This window comes from Kryptolebias marmoratus, linkage group LG12, assembly GCF_001649575.2.
Source record: "Kryptolebias marmoratus isolate JLee-2015 linkage group LG12, ASM164957v2, whole genome shotgun sequence".
Lineage (NCBI taxonomy): Eukaryota > Metazoa > Chordata > Actinopteri > Cyprinodontiformes > Rivulidae > Kryptolebias > Kryptolebias marmoratus.
Window position 1 is genome coordinate 16,943,437 of NC_051441.1, and position 19,577 is coordinate 16,963,013.

The 19,577-nt window shown below is 41.8% G+C and overlaps 2 protein-coding genes across 3 annotated transcripts in view; one reads left to right on the top strand and one right to left on the bottom strand.

The window, feature by feature from the left end:
- Positions 1–101: 101 nt before the first annotated feature.
- On the bottom strand, positions 102–2,756 carry fmc1 (formation of mitochondrial complex V assembly factor 1 homolog). The gene is made up of 2 exons (XM_017416650.3): positions 2,584–2,756; positions 102–1,622 (listed from the first exon to the last, which is right to left on the bottom strand). The coding sequence occupies exons 1-2, from the start codon at positions 2,710–2,712 to the stop codon at positions 1,419–1,421; spliced, it is 333 nt and encodes a 110-aa protein (XP_017272139.1). The 5' UTR covers positions 2,713–2,756; the 3' UTR covers positions 102–1,418.
- A 1,285-nt stretch (positions 2,757–4,041) lies between these two features.
- Positions 4,042–19,577, top strand: part of LOC108236131 (glutamate receptor ionotropic, NMDA 2B) — a 149,165-nt gene continuing 133,629 nt past the window's right edge. Inside the window, exons 1-3 of one of the 2 annotated variants that reach the window (XM_017416595.3) lie at positions 4,042–5,289; positions 9,994–10,132; positions 11,236–11,343. In XM_017416595.3, coding sequence (XP_017272084.1) covers positions 11,317–11,343 — 27 coding nt within the window. In that variant the 5' untranslated portion in view covers positions 4,042–5,289; positions 9,994–10,132; positions 11,236–11,316. Of the gene's footprint in view, positions 6,951–9,993; positions 10,133–11,235; positions 11,344–19,577 lie in introns of both variants that reach the window. The other variant, XM_017416594.2, reaches the window with a different exon arrangement.

Sequence of the window (19,577 nt, forward strand, 5' to 3'; positions counted from 1 at the left end):
TTTGTCCATTATCTTCTATCTATTATCTACAGAACCCCATTTCTAAAGGTATGAACAATCACTTTAAGGTCTATAATGTGAAAATAATTAATTACAACTAATTCTAAGTTTATTATTTATTGAAAAACAATACTAATTTTGAATTTTATGTTGACAATGTACACCCACACACACACAAACACATAACAAATACTAGCGATAAGATTGGGTATGAAAGAAACATCCCAGAGTGACAAGTTAAATAATTACTTTTTGCTGACTGCGTGGGTTCAGGGACCCCTGCTGTCATCCTACAGCTTTACTTGGCAAACATAAATACACATCTAAATTAAAAAGGTCTGCATAATGTCTGCTGCCTTGCTAGCCAAAGCTTTGAACAAAGATCTCGAATGATCTGCTTGAGCTCAGAGTAACTGATGGGGATAATTCTCTGATACTACCACACCAACCTGTAGCTCAGTGCCTGCAGAATTGACTGAGTTTTGGCCTTTTTCATGTTTGCTAAGGTTAATTAGCTGTGGCGACAATATTGAATTGAAATGACTCCAAAAGTTAATCAGTTGTAGATGTATATTCAGTAATTACAATCTGTCCAGTGGTTCGGGAGATGTTTTGCTAACAGACAAACACAGACAACGGAATTAGCATCCACCTTCCATGGCAGTGGGCGATGATAAAATCTATCAACCACACAATGTATTTTAGGTAAAACTTTGCTTATATCAGCAAGACACTCCCAAATCAGATGCATCACTTCAAAATGGAGCATTATTCAGTTGTAAGAAAATCCAGGTACTAAAGCAGCCTGCAGGGAGTCCAAACTTACTAGTCTTTGAAGTAATTTGCAGTATTAAAAACAAATATTTTAAAGGAAACAATGCCCATGATGACTTCTCGAATGGACAGGTGGTATAAAACAATTTTGACAGAAAATAAATTTGCTTTCCCAACATTTAATGAGCTGCACTGGTACTGTCCATCACCAGAATCTGCGATGTTTAAATTGAACAACCATAACTTTAACCTGTCAAGTGTTTAAAATGTTCTACGAGGCTTTTATAAAACACATTCTTTATATCAACTCTTTAATTCATTCTCTAATAAGAGAAATAATCTGAATTGTGACATACCACACACAAAGAACAGTAAAACAAATGTGCTGTTCAAAATATCAAGAAGATGGTTTCAGTCCTGGTGTACAATTTGTCAGTACACATATTTGTCTTTACATTAAACCATGATTGCGTCGGTGAAGTCACTTCAGTCCATAACTCGACGAGTCCTGTTAGTTATTTTGACATTTTGAGTTTAAATCACATAAAGAGGCATTCGTATGAGACCTGACGAATAAGGCCTGCGCACAAGTGGTTGCTGAAAAGTTTCAGGATCTTTGGTCCTCGCTGGACTTCCAGATGTCCTCACTTCTCCCAGCCTTTCCCTCCCGGCTGTGTGGGTAACTTGAGCCCCACGAGGCCCGCCACTTCGTCCGGGCTGCGCTCTCCCTTGCTGTGGTAGAGGTTGTGCAGGGCCAGGTGGTTCCTGGTGGATGCCAGCAGACACAGGTACGTGTGGGAGGCGTGGTGCGCCTCCTGTTGGGCACGGCAGTACCTCTCCCCTGTTATCTGAAGAACAAATGTTTACAGACATGTGGTCAGGCCCGCTAAAAACGATCAAAATAAGAGGTATGAACATGCTTTTCCAGTCACCACAAACCACAGTTACAATTATTAGGTCTATATAGAGCTGTTTTACTTAGGTGACTGCAACAATCATAGTGTGCCCTGCTCTCCAAGCATTAATAATGTAAACTGTAATATTATATGCCTTAAAAGAGATGTAAACACAACAAGTGGACTTGTAGAAAGACTGTTTAATAAGTTTAATGGAAAAGCAGGTGGAGTAGCAGAGCTAAATATGCATATGGCTTAGATTTAAGTAAACTAATAGTGAAGGGATTTCTTATTTTTCACATAATAGTGAAAGAGAATCCGATTTGAACAGCAGATAAGTTCAATCAGATCAATGTATTTACAGCAGCAAAATAATCATAGTATAAAACGGGTCTACTTTTCGCAGCGGATAAATACAGATGCAAATTTAAAGCTTCATTGTCGTTTTATGTTACGCAAAATGCATACATTTAATGGCTCTGACGTGGTTTTAAGACTGTGTTTACCACACACGACAGCAACGATAAATTAAAACTGTTTTACAATGACTAACTCTCGTATTCAACAGGTTGTGCCGCGGTCAAAGCGCGCATGGTTTTTGTTTTTAATTCGGCAAAGAAAAGGTGATGCTCAGGCTAAACTGTTAGCATGTCCTTCTGCTGCTAACCTTGACTTTAGAGAGCTAGAGCAAGAGACCAAGAGCTTGTAGATTTATACAAAGTTGGCAACAACCATTTAGGCAGCGTCAGGGTGGGTATTCAGTTCATGTTTAGGATTAGAAACTGTCACAGCTGAAATGTTTTGAACTTCGAACAAAATAAAAAAATGCGACCATGAAGATCGATTGTAATGGCTGCCTAGCAGTTAGCAACTTAGCTAACATTCGCCTTTCCTGCGCCACAGCAAAGCTGACCTTGTTCCTCCGAAACTGATCCATAACGTAGCTGTAGGCTAGAGACTGTTTATAACTCGGTCCTTGGATGGCTCGTAACTCTTTCAGTATTCCTCTGCAGACCCTCAGAGGTGACGGGAGCGCTGCCATCTCTGCGCGTCGTGTGTCGGACTGCGCGCGCGCCGCGTCACCGACGTCAGGCGTTCGTAATCAAACGCGGCACCGTCGTTCTGCGCTCCGACCACCAGGTGGCGGCATTTCACACCGCTTCACGGAGCCGACCGCGCAGGTGAGCTCAGCTTCTGCAACAGGTCATTTCCCCCTGGACAGCGACGTTTATAAACAGATTGCTAAACATACACGTCAGACCCAGGTGCAGTGGCTCAAATAATCAGAATTGACACAGAAAACAGGATAAAAATGGCAAATCCCGACAGGAAAGGCTTAAAATTGAAGCACAACTAACATAAAATAGGCACAGAGATCCAAAATGTGATATAAAATAGTCACAGTACAACAAAAATGACGCATGGAGGCACAAACCTGCCAACATAGCACATAAAGAACAAATTCAACCATAATGACACTTATAATGATGTTACACAACAACCGGAGATGCAAAACAACTGATTATCATACCTTCTTGGATTGTGGTTGCTGTCTGTCTCTTTCAGTCTGTGAGTCTTCGTATTTGGTAGGTCAAAATCTGAAAGATCTGAACCACGGGGACAGATTATTCTCACTGATTTCTTATTGTAATTTCTTTTACAGATGTCTCAAACTCAGCAAAAGGTGATATCCATCCCTAAAAGGTGCAACGGTTGCTTATTCGTCACTTTCATGCGGACGTTTGAGGTAAAACACTTCATATACTAAAATATTCCAATCAAATGTTTTATCGTTAGAGTTTAGGATTAATAGCTCAGGCTGCAAACAATTATGTATTTATTTCTAGTCAGGATCTGTTTACAGCACCTGTCTTTATCCCCCTTTTTATTGTTCGCTATGATTTATAGCTTTATAAAGAAAAAAATACTCATACATACAGCCTGACGAGAACAAAACCGAACACAGAGTGGCTTTGCTTGCACTCTTTTTTTAAAAAATAAATAAATAAGCCTGTTGCACAATGGAAAGCCTTGTGTTTGCTGTAAGTGCCATGTTAAATTGCCATTTGGTGTACGTAATGTCAGTCATTGAAAGAAGGAAACCTTTAATGGCAGTAGTTGGAGAGCCGTCACCAGTGTGAAGGGGGATACATTTATTGCCATAGCAACAGTGAGTTTGGCTTCGGGTGAAATGCAGAGGAGAGCCTCGGTTTGTTTTGCCAGCAGCGCAGACACGAACCAGAAGCTGCTCGATGCGGCTTGAGCTCAACATGATGCAAAAAAAACAAAACAAAGGGTAACGACGCCTGATCTCGGAGACGGTACAACTTCTTCGCAAGAGGAAGAAAAGCTCGTGTGAATCAGACAGAACGTCGTTCTGCGTCGTGGTCGTGACACAGCAAAGTTGAGTCAGTGAATTTTTTAGCTCCACATGTGGACCCTCCAACGACGCCCATCGATTCTGTTATCAGAGTTTGTGTATTGATGATTGACTCTAGGGGGAGCCAGTCTCTTATTAGTTTCCCACTGGTTCTGTTCCTCGACATTTGTTGGCAGGCCCCCCTCCACCCTTCTACCTTCCCCGTATCACTCCCTCCCTCCCTCTCTCTCTCTCTCTGACACTCTTTCAATGAATACTAATGCAGCCAGCGGACCCACCTCCCTTCCTCCCATCTTTTTGCAGGGATGGGCGGGAGAGGGGAGACAGAGCAATTCCAGCTCAGTATCTTTCCTCATGAGGTAGGCAGTGCTTGACTAGCAGCAGCAGCCCCCTCTCAATGCCTTTTTTCTTTTTTTTACCCCCCTCTCCCTCCCACTGAGCAATATTGCTGTTCGTTGCCACTGCAACAATGTCTAGCCTGTGTGAGGGGCGTGTGACATCTGAGCAGAGTTAAGAGAAAGGAGGAGAGGACATCTGTGCCTGCTTTTTGTCATCTGGATGGGAAGTGTTTTTTGGCAGGCGGAAGAGAAGAAAGCAGAAGGCAGCCTGGGAAGGGGAACAACTGGCAGCAGCCAATCCCCCCTTCCACTCAGAGACTGGAGACAACGGAGGCCACTGGAGTATTTGCTTTTATCTTTCGTTTTTTGTTCTTTTTTTTCCTCATTGCGCTGCTGGGAGGTGCTTTACCTTTTCATTTGCTTGCTCTTTCGGTCCTCTGCCTTCTCATCTATTTTGCCATTTACCTGGTCAACAATTTCTTCTATTTATGAGCCAGACAGGAAGCAGAGAGACAGAGAAACAGAGAAAGAGACAGAGGAGGGGGATTTTTTTTCCCTCCCCTTCTTTTTTCCCCCCCTTTCATCCATTCTTCCTTCCCTTCTCCATTGCTATCCCTGTGCAGCCCACGCTCCCTCCCTCCCTTCCTCCCCCCTCCCTCCATCGCCTCCCTCATCCTCCCCTCCACTCCAGCCACCGTCCACTCGTAACTTTGGCTACTTTTACTTTGACTTGATTTCTTTCCTTTAAGCAGCTCTAATAGAGTCATTTTAATAGGCTTTCTTTGTCTTTTCTATTTATGCCTTTTTCACTTTTGTACCTTTTCCTATTTTCTCCCCCTTCTCTTTTTTCCTCCCACCACCCTTTGCATCTTTTCTGGCCGATTCTTAAATCTGATCATAGGTAGGTCTATTTAGTGTTTAGTGTCTGTCTCAGAGTCTTTCCTGTTTGTGTTTGTGGTACACCTTGACACACACACACACACACACACAGACTGGTTCTGGTGTCACCACGGCTTGCCTCTCGTCCTGCTCTCAGCTGATCCTCGCCTCATGTCCTCCTTACGTCACTCCTCCTCTTTCATCTGTGTTTTCTGACTTGTTTTTTTTATTTTTTTTCCCGCTCTTCCTGTCACTCTCAACCTGAACCACAGTGACTCATCCAGCGGGCACCTTCTCCAGTCATCATCATGATGAAATCTTGACGGCCTTGTCATTTTTCTATTTTTCTTTTTTTTTTTTCAATGTTGTTGCACAAAAAATATGTGTGTTTCAACCCCCACCCCATTAAAACGGGCCTTCATCACACGGCTTCCTTGTCTCATGTGTGTTCCTTTGTTTGCTGTCCAACCCACCGAGAGACACCTGAGCTCCTCATCACCAGCCTGTCAGGGGGAAATAAGTTATGTTGCAGCTTCCTGGCCTTACGTTTTATCAGATGAAGGTCACACTGAGCAGACAGGCCCGTCCTCTCAAAGTGTATTATAAAGCCAGCACTTGTCCGTTCTGTCGGGGTGTCATCTGTGTTTATCCAGTCCTCTGTGTTAGTTTTTGCTGCCCTCTTTTTCCTCTCTCCTCCCTCTGTCTCCTCCCTCTCTCTCTCTGTCTGTCTCGTATCTTTCTGATCCGACTCTCATTCCTGGACACAGACACGCACAAGCACCTACAGAGAATGGACTAATAACGAGAAAAAAAAAAAAAAATCCCGAAAAGCCGGCTTCATCATCCAGAAGATTCTTTTCCCGCTTTTTTCCCCCCCTCCTCTGCCAACATTTGGACTTTTTGACATCAAACATCATCTCTTTCCATGTTGTCTTTTTTTCTTCTTCTTCTTTTCTTCTCCGTGCTCACCTCCTTCACATTATTGATTTATTTTTTTGTCCTATCACTGTATCATTCATAAAACATAGGCTTGCCTCCACTGGCTCTTAGTTCAGCATTTGAGTTTTGCGATTTTACAGCTCATCCTTTGGACTATTTAAGAAAAAGGCTGAAGATACAGGGCTACAAAGATCACTGCCAAGTAGATTAATCTGAAGTCTGTGTGTGTGTGGTGTGTGTAAGATACAAAAGGGAAGAGGAAAATGCACACGGATAGCAAAGTAAAGAAAACCACATAACTCATCTTTCTGTTCTTCATTTAAAAAGAAAAAATATTTCCATTCTTTTCCTGAAGGAGATTTAAAGCCGCTCCGCCTCATTTACATGAAGATAAAGGAAAGTGGGACTCATGAGCAACCATCAGCATGATAAAGGCGCTCTGGATATAGACGTTTTCCTGTGGAATTACCCTTTAAATCCTGGATTAGATCTCGAGTGACAAGAAAAAAAAAAAAGAAAGAGAATTAACAGTTCAAAAAAGCTGTTTCAAATTCTGGATTCTTTTTTTTGACACTTTTAAAAGGACTGAGGCTGATTTCAATATTTCTTTTCTCAACCACTGAATCTTAATGGGATTGCACTATCGCGGATTAAAGACTCAAGCAACATCTTTATCAATTATCCGCTGTAATATTTCTTGTTTCTCTCCAAACTTAATATGTCTCAGTGTTAAGAGTTAAATAGGTGAGTATGTTTCTCTGAATCATGCTATTGCTGCTGCATGTTGAGGATGATTATTCACTTAAAAGTACACGTTTTGTCATTAAGGGAGTATTTTTGCATCTGTGTGAGCGAGTGTGTGTGTGTGTGAGTGTGTGTGTGTTCGGACTAGTCATGGATTTGCAAAATAAGCGTTGGACGCTTGCGGATTATCTCACATCACTTACAGCCTTCACTCTTTCCCTCTTTGTATCCTTTTTTTATCTTATTTTAGCCTTTCACTCACATATTGAATTCATGACACAGAAAATCAAACGACAATAAAAATGAATTCTACACGTCAAAATTATTTCCACGCTTCAATCAGCCACTGCCAGTCAAACCACCGGCTGCCTCCACTCTTATGTAAAACTGTGGAGCGTGTGTGTTAATGTGTGTGTGTGTGTGTGGGAGGTGTATATATGTGTAGATCAATAAAGTAATCTATGTGAAGAAATGGACAATGCTGCCCTTTATTCTGAGTTATTATTACACTCAGTTATTTTTATCCGCTAAAATGTGAATTACTCTGCAGCAGGATGATGACAGGAATCAGTGATTTTGAATTTGTCTGCAGCAAACTGCACATTCAGGGTCATTCTCTTTTTCACACACACACACACACAGACACAGAGACCCCCTGACCATCCATCTGTCACGAGTATAACGATGACTGACCCCATTACTCCACTTAAACATGAACTGCTTCACCGCAGGACGATGACAGTAACTCCTTTCCTGACGGAGTGTTTTGGAAACCAGTGATTTTGAATTCGTCTGCAGCAAAATTCACATTCAAGCCCATTCTCTTCCCCACAAACACACCCACCCACGCACAGAGACCCCCTGACCACCCATCTGTCAGCAGTGCAACGGCGATTGACCCGGTTTCCCTGATTTACTTTCCAGTCATCTGTCTGACGCCGATCCCGCTTCACGCCTTGTGTGTGTACGTACGTGTGTGCGCTCTGTGCCCGGGCGAGGTTGTGCCGGCGTACCTGTAAAACCCACCAGGGACCTGCTCTCATAACCCAAGTCTATTACCCGTTCTGCTTGGTGCTCCTGGCACACTCGTGACCCCTGTGGCCCGTCCACAGATGGGCACTTAAGCCCAGGTAGTCTGTCAAAGCTGTCGCCGCTTGCAAAATGGATGCGAGCTCTGGCACGCCGGCTGACTTTATTTATTTCTTTTTTTTACTGATCACAGGCAGTTTTGTTTTATGAACATCTTTGTTGTGCTGTCACGAAAGGATGCATCTGAGCAAAGCAAAATGGACGGTGATGTGAACATTAGGAAGCACTTAGCTGGAAAACAGCATTTTGTACATCTGATTTGACTGGTGTTTCAGAGGGAAAAGCTGAGAGCTTTTCCTTAGAGCGTAGCTCGGAGGTAATGTGAGCATATGCAGCTGAACAGCCCATTTGTTTCCCATCACAATGGGATGTGCAGCTTTTTGTCAAACTCGGGATCGTAATCACGACGAGTATGTTTTATCTTGCGACGTCTCAGCCAAACGTGGCGTTACAGCGAATGTCGTACCCCAAACGCGCTTCCTTCTAATTGATTAACATCGTTGTTAATTTTGCCAGCGATTTGACTGAACAGTAAATCTGGGCTGTTTTAATAACTGGGGCACTACGACATATTTCCAAAACAGTTTGATGCCAGAAGCTTTTGATGAAGGCGAGCCTGCCAAACGTCTCCAAACGGAGCTTAGGAGATTTCACAGGCGACGCGTTTGCAGTCATCATTGATAAACAGGCCAGGAGAGGAGACAGCAGGGGCTGAGGAGATTCATAATCCGATCCCCTCTTCCGACTGATTCGCTCTCTATCCATGTGCTGCCTAATGAGACAACAAAGCAACTCCTGTGTGTGGCTCTGAGTGCTGCAGCCGCCTTATTAGGTGTTTTGTATTCCACTAACTTGCACCACTTCAGGATCACAGAGCCCTAATTCACTTTGACAGTGTGCATCATAACCTTCAGCGCTCAGAGAGGAGTTTAACCTCTAAAATCTAAAGCGGGGAGCAAGCTCGAGCCTTTATTCCCATCATGGGATGCTGCAGGACGACCTCGTCCGCTATCAAGTTAGAAACGAGTGAATCAGTCGACAGAACTTTATCTAAAGCTCGTAACGTGTGCGTCTGGACCCCGTTCGCCCATTTCAGAGTGAGCAGGGCTTCATGTGGGACAACTCCAGGAGTACATCTTGATTTTATTGGCTGTATATTCACATCAAGTGAGCGGAATATGGGGCATGATCTGATATAAAAAGGCTATTCAATAATTCATCTGAGCTGATTAAGAGGATCGACAGAGATGCTGTCCATGAGAAGTGATGTACACAGAGTGAGTGCACTGAAATGTATTTAGGCCCTCTTTACAAGATTAGGACCAAGCTAAGGGGGTGAAAAAGCCTCTGCATTTCAAGTGAGCGCTGCTCTGTTTTACTGTAATTCACCCGTCTGTTTCGACGCGTTTGCACGCCGTGATTGGTAATCACATGTTGCTGCGTGCGTGTGTGTGTCGTTTCGAGTTTGTGTGAGGCTCATCAATCCATTAAAAATGAAATGTCCAATCTGTTCCCCCGCGGAGACTGGCCCATAATTCATTAACATAGTTCACCGAATCATTTATTTACCCAAAAGCATGGCTCACATGCTCCTCTTCAGATCCTACGGGCTCATGTTGTTGTGTGTCAGCTTTATTGGGCGTTTGTGTTATTCCTCTCATTCGAAACATACTGAAATGCATTATTCATTCATGATATGTTGGGCGTTTATAAACAAACCCATGTAGATGAATTTTCTTCGTTTACAGACATGACCTTCACTTTGAATTTGACTTGTAAGCAGTACCGTGGAAGGCTTTCTTCAAACTAGATTTAAACCTGATTTACTCATTTTAAAGGCGAGCAGGTTGGAGATCGTACACCACCCCAAAGCGCAGCGTGGCTTTATTAGAGTCTAAGTGATTGTGACCTGCTTCTAACCCTCCGTCCTCCTTGTTCCCTTTCGCAACAACAGAGTGGCGGACATCAGAAAAACGAGATCCTCCAAGCATCTTTTCCATGGAACACAAGTGAAGCTGCTCCCGTGGAGTGTAATTACCTCAAAGTTGATGGTTTGCCCTCTTGACCCTTCGAGGATTTTACCTAAGACTGCTGTAAGTTTCAGTTCTTAATTAAAAGTGGACAAAATTGGAATTTAAATGAAAAATAAATGCTAACCAGTCCCACTTTTTTTTTTTTTTTTGTATCTCACCTTTTTAATTCATGAACGTTTGTATTTGCTTCACTGAACGCCTAAACACTTAAAGCAATAGTTCAGATCTTTAGAAGTGGGGTTCTGTGGAAAGGTTTTGAACTCTTATCATCTCACTTGTTGCAGATAGTTTAATTCTCACCAGACTGACAAGCTAACGGCTCGTCTGAGCGGGACCAAGACCAAAATGGAAAGCTGTCATACTGGTCTCAAAACCTTTATAACAGTCTATGCAAACTTTATTATTTAAGCCATTGAATTGCCATCAGTCTCACATTACATGGCTATTCTAGTAGAAATGTAATGATGTTCCTGCAAACATAGCAAATAACCACAGAACTTTATGTAAATAACCATCCATCCATCCATCCATCCATCCATCCATTTTCTTTACCCGCTTCTCCATTCTAGGTCGTGGGGAGCTGTAAATAACCATAAAATGTGAAATTGATGGCAAAATAAAGTTTAGAAAATAGCGTTTGCATAATCCACTATGAACCTTATGAAATTGTAGTTATTTTAAGATCGGATAGATGCACTTTGGTCTATCCATCTGAACTTCAATTCAGTCAGTATTAAACTCTTTTTCTCGAAACTGAACTTTTTCAGAGCTATCTGCAACAAGTAAGCTATTAACTGTTCATAACCTTTCTGCAGAACCCCGGTTTAAAAGATGTGAACTGATCCGGTTCATATCAAAGTCCAAAACGTGTATTAGACTCATCTGTGAGTTGGCAAAACATATGACAGATTTGATTTCTCCTGGATAATTACTGTACGCTCCCTAACTGGCAAACAATCTACACAATTGTATTCCATATACTTTTGGTTTATCACAAAAAGAGATGAGAGTTTAAGGTTTTGATTCCATAAATGCTCCACCCTCACAACTCTGGGACAAATGTTCTCTGTGTTGAGAAAAGAAAATGAAAGAAATCACCTTTTTTTATTTTTAAACTTTCTAAAATGCAAAGGCCTCTTATATCTGTTTTCTGTTGGTTTTAGTTCAGCCTCCCTCAGTCCGAGGCTATGAGAGGGAGAGAGGAGTCCCTGGCCGCGCCACCATGCTACTTCTGAGAAGCAGGGATGAGACTTTGGCTGGCAAAACACAAGGTAAGGCAATATTGATGCATGGGGCCTCCTCACAGCCCGAGCCACTCGTAGTTTTCTCGTCCCCGCTGAGACTCACTGAAACAACCCATCTTATCTCTGCCGGCTTGTATTTGTGCGTCTGCAGCTTCCTCGAATGTGCGCAAAGCTCGGTGATGGATGTTCTGAAACTCCTGAGAGCCTTTTTGCTTTGTATCTCATGCCAGGTTTGCTTGAGGGTCAGGATAATGGTTCAAGGTGGAGTCTGCAGACAAATGGTTTAATCCTTGGTTTGTAGCACTGTGTGCACTTTGATCAATGGCGTGCGTCAGCGCATGGATGCTCGACCTGACCCCGGGACTTATCGACTATTGGCCTCTTTTCCATAGCTCTACAGGCATTGATCCGGCAATTAAAAGATTGGTTTAAGCGTGTTTTTTGTGGCGGAAGCGTGTTTGGACGCTCATTCTTGTTAGCCGTCTTCATTCACTGCTGTTTCTGTGTGCAGGAAAACAAGAAGCGTGTACGTTTTTGTGTAATAAGATAAAAAAAGACATATTTCTCCTTGTGTTCCCGCACCATATTACAGCTACCACAGAGGTCAGTGGGAGGTCATTATCATATCAGCACATTTTACCATTTTCTGATCTATTCTTCTGCTGAAGTTTTTTTTTAAACACTTCCTATGAGTTGATTTCTTATCTGCCACCTTATTTCATTTTGTCCTCCCTCTGTCCCTTATTGTTCCTCCTCTTCCTCCACTCAGACTCTTTCTTTCTTTCCTTACGGTATGCACTATTAATCAGTTTAAGAGACGTGAGCCTTGGCACAAAGGTGCAGGCGTAAGAAACTAAATTTCTTCCCTTTTTTTTTAAGGGAAATTGAAGTTATTGAGAGCGGAGATGTGAGGTGGGAGTAATGGACTATGCGCTCAGTGTGTTAGCGCACTGGAACATGGTGCCAGGGCACAGTTTCTCCTATTACTTCAAAGCAGCTGCCTCGGCCAGCAGCGGGGAGACGGTGCAGCTTTATAATGAAGTGCCTCAGCCTCGGCCCTCTGTTGTTAGCTGAAAGTCACACAGCGGTTTCAGCTGTTGCTGACGCCGCACTTTCCCTACTATCGCCTTACGTCAGAAAGCATTACCATATAGATGAATTAGCGTTGACGAGGAATCCCATTTACACACAAAACTCTGCTGTTGTTTTAAATAATAATAATAATAATAATAATAATAATAATAATAATAATAATAATAATAATAATAATAAAAAGGAGCTTTCACACATACAGTTACAAATTACTAGTCTATTAGTTCTGTTATTGAACTCAAGCGAGCTTCCTGCTCTTTTAAAAGGTTAAAAGAAAAAGCACAGCCTGGAATAATGACTAAATGAGGACGTATTAGAATAATAATGTCTCAAGAGGGATTTTTTTTTCTTTTTAAAGCTTTATCTCCAGCCCTTGTGTACCTAAGCTAAATAGGATTCTGGGCTCTCATTTTATCAACACAGCCCAGTGCCATTAATTAACTGCAGTGTAGTTTTTCAATCACTTTTCAGTCAAATCCATTTAACAATGGATTCTTATTTAGACTCTGGGAACCCGTGTCATCAGTCACACCCAATGAACCGGTGACACATACTGAGACTACATTCTGTGATGTGCAATATAATGTTTTTTTTTTATTTCAGGGTCACCCTTCTCCTCTTTGCCGATGCACAGAATGCAGTTCATGGCACAGATCTGTACTGAAGTGTAACAGTGAGATAAATGAGCACCTTCTCGGTGGTCACTGATTGTCTGGCCCTTTCTCTTTCCTGCTGAGAAGTCTCTTATTATTATTTTGCACCAGTTTGAAGAGGATAATAATTATTGATGCCATTCTTCTTTTATGCCTTCTGAAAAATGAGACCTGTAGGTGTGTTTTTTCAGTTAAATGTTGCTTCCTAAATTAAAGTTAAAGAGAAAGTTTGGCTTTTTTGAAGTGGTACTCTGTGGAGAGCTTATGAGCGGTCAGTATCTTACCTGTTGTAGATAGTTTTTTTTGAATGAAAGATTTTTAATTCTGACAGAATTAACAAGCTACCAGCTAGTCTAAGACAAAGATAGCTGCTATCTTGAAACCACTTCAGTCTTCAGTCTGTTTGTAGTGGGTCACGCCAGAGCTGTTTTATAAACCGTTACATCGCAGTTACGTTTGCTTCAGACGGTTTTTACACCGAAGACTGAGCTGTCTGTGGACTGTAACTAATAACAATTTACCTGAAACACGTATCGCAAAATGGCATGTTAACGGAGCTGAAAAAAGTAACTAAAAGTAAAATTTTGTTGCAGTTGAAGCAGATGCAGTTTCATAGATTTTCCCACTGCCTCATTTTCCATTCGATAGTTTCGTATCCTGTTTTGCAATATATGCTTCACATGGATTGTTGTTGTATTAAAAAAAAACATCTAGTGGAAAAATAACAACAGTGTAAACGTTTATTAAATACTGTTCATGTGAACTGCTATGAAGTTTGATCAGAATTAAGTATTTCTTCAAACTGACGTCATTCAAAGATATGCCTCCAACAGTTAAGATACTGACTGCACGTAACGTCTCCACAGTACCACCCTTGAAAACAAAATCTGCTCGTCTTAAATGCAGAAACCTGTAAATTAGGAGCCTTTAGACGGAGTTAAGGACAGGAAAGAATCATGGACAAGAAGAGTAGGAGGAAGTTTCAGTAATTATCTTTGGGGATGTCAAAAAAATCCCCAAAACAGAACGAGTGTCTGAAGCTGACTGACCTTTGATGAGCCCGTTCCGCTGTGTAATTCTGTTTTGCCAACAAAAATAAAAGTTTCACGGCAGTGTGTGGGCATATCTCATTAGTTTAATAGTGGTACTTAAAAAAAACCTTTTCAGGCACGGCTATATAACACTGACATATTTCTCAGCGTAATGAAAACCAGTCAAATTGTGCGTGTTAGGCTTCACTGATGCTAAATTATTTTGTGACTGAATAATCACAGGAAATATGGCAGCACCGTAACAGCACAAGTCTCAGTTTATTTCCGTCTCATGCTACTTTATGCTCGTTACTACAAATTAAATCTGAACAGCCCAAATGCTTAAGTTTGACCTAAAAACGACTGCAGAGATGTGCGCTGGATCGAACGGGTTGCAAAAGGGCCGATCGATTGAGGTGCGCTCATCCTTGCCCCCAGCAGAGGAGCAGCAACATAAGTCACCTGGAAAACGTCCTGCAGATCCAATCGTTAGCTGAACGCTGCGCTTCCAACGTTTGCTTTTGGTGGCATCTGTTTTTCCTGGCACGTCCTCAGATGCAGGTTGAGAGGGGAGGCTTCAGGTGCCGTTGATGTTTGTGCTCTAGTTGTTGGACCGATCTACAGCTGAAATGAGTCCTTGATTACAGGACTTTAACCAAAAAGCATTGATGCTTTTTCCTTTACACTTTTTTGCATCAGTGTCAAAATGTCTGCGATAAAACCTTTGGTAACCGTATACCAGTGTAGACCAAATTTAAAAAACAAAAACAAAAAAACTGCAATTAAATCCCTGTGCACAACAACGGGATTTTAAAGAACATCATGAGAAAACCCGGCCCTCTTTGAAGCTCTACAGCTCAGATGTGCTTCACAGTGGAAACATCATTCAAAGTTTGAACAGGTCACAGAAAGTTGGACTTTAAATGTCTGAACTAGCATTTTAATGCCTTTTACTGTTTTTTTTTACACAGTCACAGTTCAGGTTTCATGAACCTTTGGTAGCAGTACATCATGCAGTGTAGATGACATTTGCAGAAAACTGCAAAAGTTTCCATACACACTGCAGAGGGATTTTAGTGAGAAGACTTTGCACGACAAATTGAACTGTACGTGACTGAACTGACACTTTTACATCTCTAACCATTCTTACACGATTACTGTTTAAAAATTTGTCTCGCAAATCTTACAATAAAATGTTCAACTTAGAGTGAGGATGTCCCAGATCAGCTGCTGAGCTTCTCTACCTCTCTCCGTCTCTCTCTCTCTCGCTTCGGGAGGGTTAATAACACAACGCCGTATTTCTGTTTGCACATGTACACGCTTGTTCAAACCTTCACCAGACGTGCGTTCGGGTAAGCGAGACCTTTTTCTGGGCTCTGCTTCGGCTGACTCGCTGTTTTCTGGTTTCACCTAGAGGTTGTGTCGCGAAAACAGGTGACTGATTCGCTCGGCTGTGCCGCTGCCGCAGATCAGCATCTTTACGCGTCCGTGATCGACAGGAAACACTTGTACTCCTGCCTCGAGGAATAGCGCCGACGAGAGTCGAGTGTTTTGCTGTACACTTGTAAGAGTGGATGATTTGAAGCTGGCTAATAATCCAAACATGGTTCTGCATTAGCGTGCTGTGACCTGGAAGAGCAGAGAAACAGTATTATTCAGTAGTAGCTCAGGCTGAATGTGATGTCACTGTTTTTATTCTTGATTTAAGGATGACTCCTGGAATCCAGCTGCGCTTTAAAGTCTTGACCCCATACGTCCTGGAACGTAATTAATGCTACATTTGATGAATGTGTTGTTACTCAGGAGCTGCAACTAATTAATTCTATTTAAACTTCTTTTTCTTCATCACAGCTCCACTAGACTCCATTTTCTATCCCATTATGAGGGCTGTGCCAGACAATAAATCAATGTATACAAGAAAAAAAAAACCCATCCTGATGCAGAATTCCAGCTGCTATAAGACTAGATGTCAGTGTATCATTAGCCAAGCCACTCACACACACACACAAAATCTTTCAGAGCCTGTCTGCGGGGCTTACAAAGGCGAAACGGTCAAGAGTTGGCAGTGACCCTAAACCATCATTGAATGCTTTTACTTCTGCGAGCAGAGCTGGATGTGAGGCAGCATCTTATTGCCCTGCTTTCAGCTGAAATGTCACCGTGCGTCTGCGGCGATCTGCCCCTCTCAGGGCTCTGAGCTCTAGTCTGTCTCCAAACCTCCTGCAGCCTTTTTCTAAAACCCAGTCTGCCACTAGAAAATATTATAAGTCATTGATCGGGTTGTGTCGAAGGAAAAAAAAAGAAGCCCACTAGGAGTTTAGCAGAAGAACTCCCAACAGGGACCTAATACCTCCCTCAGGGACCTCATCCACAGTCTGTCAAACACTGTGATATGTGGCAGAGCGGCTGCAGGGAGAGAAAGGAGCCGGCGAGGCACAGAAGATGCTGCACTCCCGAGGAAAATGGAGCGAGCGAGCTGTGTGATGGGAGCTATTCTAAAGAATACAAGCATAATAGGTTTGTCAAAGTCTGACTGGTTAAACAAAACACACCTGAACACAATTCAGCTCTCGAGCAGCAATTTAACGTCTTCTGTGTGCTCAGTCGATTGTTCTTGTTTGCATCTCTCATTGATTCCTGAGTGTCAGAGCTGAGTTTCACAGCTTCTGAAAACAGTATAAAGATTGTTCAGCTGTGAAAATTTGGCCAGCGTTTTTTTTTCTGCACAAAAGATTTGTTTCTGGATCCCGCAATCTGCTCTTTTTTTTTTGTTGTTGTTGTCATATCTCACCTTGACGAAAACGCCTGCGTAACTCTTAATTAGTCTTCAGAAATCCTCTGTTCGCAACCTTCTAAATCCATCCATCCATCCATTTTCTTAACCTGCTCTTTCCATCACGCGTCGTGAGGCAGCAGGTGCCTATCCCAGCGGTCATTGTTCGAGAGGCGGGGTATACCCTGAATAGGTGACAAGTCTATCACAGGGCCCCTTTTAAATCCCTCTTTGCTCAATAAAAGGGACATCTTTTGGCTAAAAAGACCCCTGACAAAGAAATGGATGGCGTATAAAATGTTCACACATGTTTTAGTTTTCCGTAGAGGAGTTCATACATGACACTAAAGGACAGAATTTAGTTTTGGTTCCCCAAAATGTTGTTAGCATGGCAGTCCTTTAAAATAACATCCGGTCATTTTAAAAGGTGTAAATTTACCATCTGTACGGCAACAAAAACAACTTATCAATGCAGTGTCGGTGCGTGGTCATCTTTTATATTTAAATGGCACATTTCTGGGTAAGAGGGTGCCTACTGGTGCACCCGATCTGACATGTTTCTTGAGGAAAATTTGAGTCCTGTTTGGGTCTTTTTCCACTCCAGAGACAAATAATTGCCTCTTTCGCTTTTTAAATAACTTAATGTGTTCATTAGCTTACAAACAGCCATGTGTCTGATCTATTTATGGGTGAGAAAGTGGTATAGATAGTTTTGTTTTATTCAGTTTTAGGCAGAATTTGAATAGAAAACATTTTGTATGAAAATGACTCGACGAGTGATGCGTGTGACCTGTGTGAGTGTTGTAATCTGGTCAGTCAACAAAGAGTTAAATCTTCATAACAAGCTCTGTCGGGTCAAGAGTAAAAAAAACGAAAGAAAACATAACTTTCATCAGCTTTATTCTGCATTCCCAGTAGTAATTTGAGACTTTTATTTTGTAATAATCTAAACTGACAAAATGTTGACATTTTGATGTATAAACTTTATAAAAAGTAAGATAGAAAGAAATGGTAAAGCTGCTCACAGTGGCATATTAGGGTCACCATGGTTACCACACACCTGTGTCTCTCACTCCCTGACATGCATACAGACAGAAATGTAGAGCAGAAAATAAGCCTCAAACAAGCAGTCATGCTGTGAAAACCGTTAGTCGTAGAAAAATTCCTGAGCTGCAAGCGGCAGAAGTGTCTGGTGGTTGCATTTACTGGATTTTATGTGTTTACAGCAATTTATGCAGAAGATATGACAAGTTAACAAGGCCCTTGAAGTTTTGAATAAACATTTCAGAGCTCAGATACAGTGGAAGTCAATGAGAGTTCGGATGTGCGCACCCTGCGCTCTCGAGGGATCTGAGAAAAAAACACAAGTCCAGGAGCAGTGAGGCACACTGGGTAAAAGAAGACAAAATTGCCTATGTTTAAATGGTAAAATTAACATTTTAAATTTTGGAAAGTTTAGACAGCTCAAACGGTAGACTGTATGACATTGTTACACTGTAAGACCCCATTCATTCAGACTACTCCAAATATATCTAAATAGATATTTTCTGCTGTTGAAGCCACCCATCCACACACAGAGTTTTGTAAGCTAAAAAAACCATGGAAAAAAAAAATCAGTTTAACAAGATATCTGAAATAATTTAGATGTTTTTTCCAAAACTGCAGGAGTAATTAAAATATTGTTATGGAAACAGAAGAATATAGGTCATATAGTAACTTTGGTGCTTTAATGCTTATGGATTGGCGCCCTTAAAACATGCCTGAAATGAAAGACACAAGTGAAAACTGTATTTTAACAACAACTGGACGTAAGATCCACAGAAACAGTGTGACGTTTGCAGAAACAACGCACTCACACTCTGACATTTTCTAGGCTACAAAAATCAGAATCCCGCCAACTTTTAGACCACAAAATGTTATTTTCAGGTTGTTTGCTCCACGCAAGCAAAAGTCAGAAGTAATAAGGATAATTCAGTCTTTGTGCCTGGCGCCCTTAAAAAAATCAGTGATGGATATTTTAGGATAATATGATTCCACCCGGGATGCTTTTAGGGGGAAATATGTAAGCGGTTGGGCACAGTTATTTTACTTCTCCAATAAATTCAGTGTTTCTGTCAGAATAATGAATATATTGTAGCTGACTTGCGTTTTTGAACAGCAGCGACTGCAGTCTGAAACAACCCTGCTACCTGACCTGTGAAGGACTTAAAGTGTCAGAGGGGTGTGTTTCTGTGTGTGCTTGATGGCCGATTGTTTTGGAATAAATTAAAATATTATATTGTTGTATAATTTACAAACTGATTAGCGAGTTTACTGTACTCCTGTTTCTAATACAGTCCGTGTGCAAAAAAAGCGGCTTGCCAGTTAATTTGAGAGAGACGGTTGTTGGCAGATTAGACAATGAAGAGCAATGAGAGGGCACAGAGTGAGCAAAATGACTCACTGGGGTGACGGTGAACGTACAAGACCGCTGTTACAGGCTAGAATCCAGGGTGTTTGTGTATTTACGTGTGTGTGTGTGTGTGATGGAGATAGGGTGTAAACAAAAGCAGCACTAGAGGTGGATTGGGTGTGAAATTAAACCCCAGCTCAAGAATGTGCCATCTTTAAAAGATGAGATAATTAGAAGATGCTCACAGAGCCAGACCCTGATGGCAACCTTATTAAGAATGTGTGTGTGTGTTTGATGTGTTTGCAGAAAGCTAACAAACA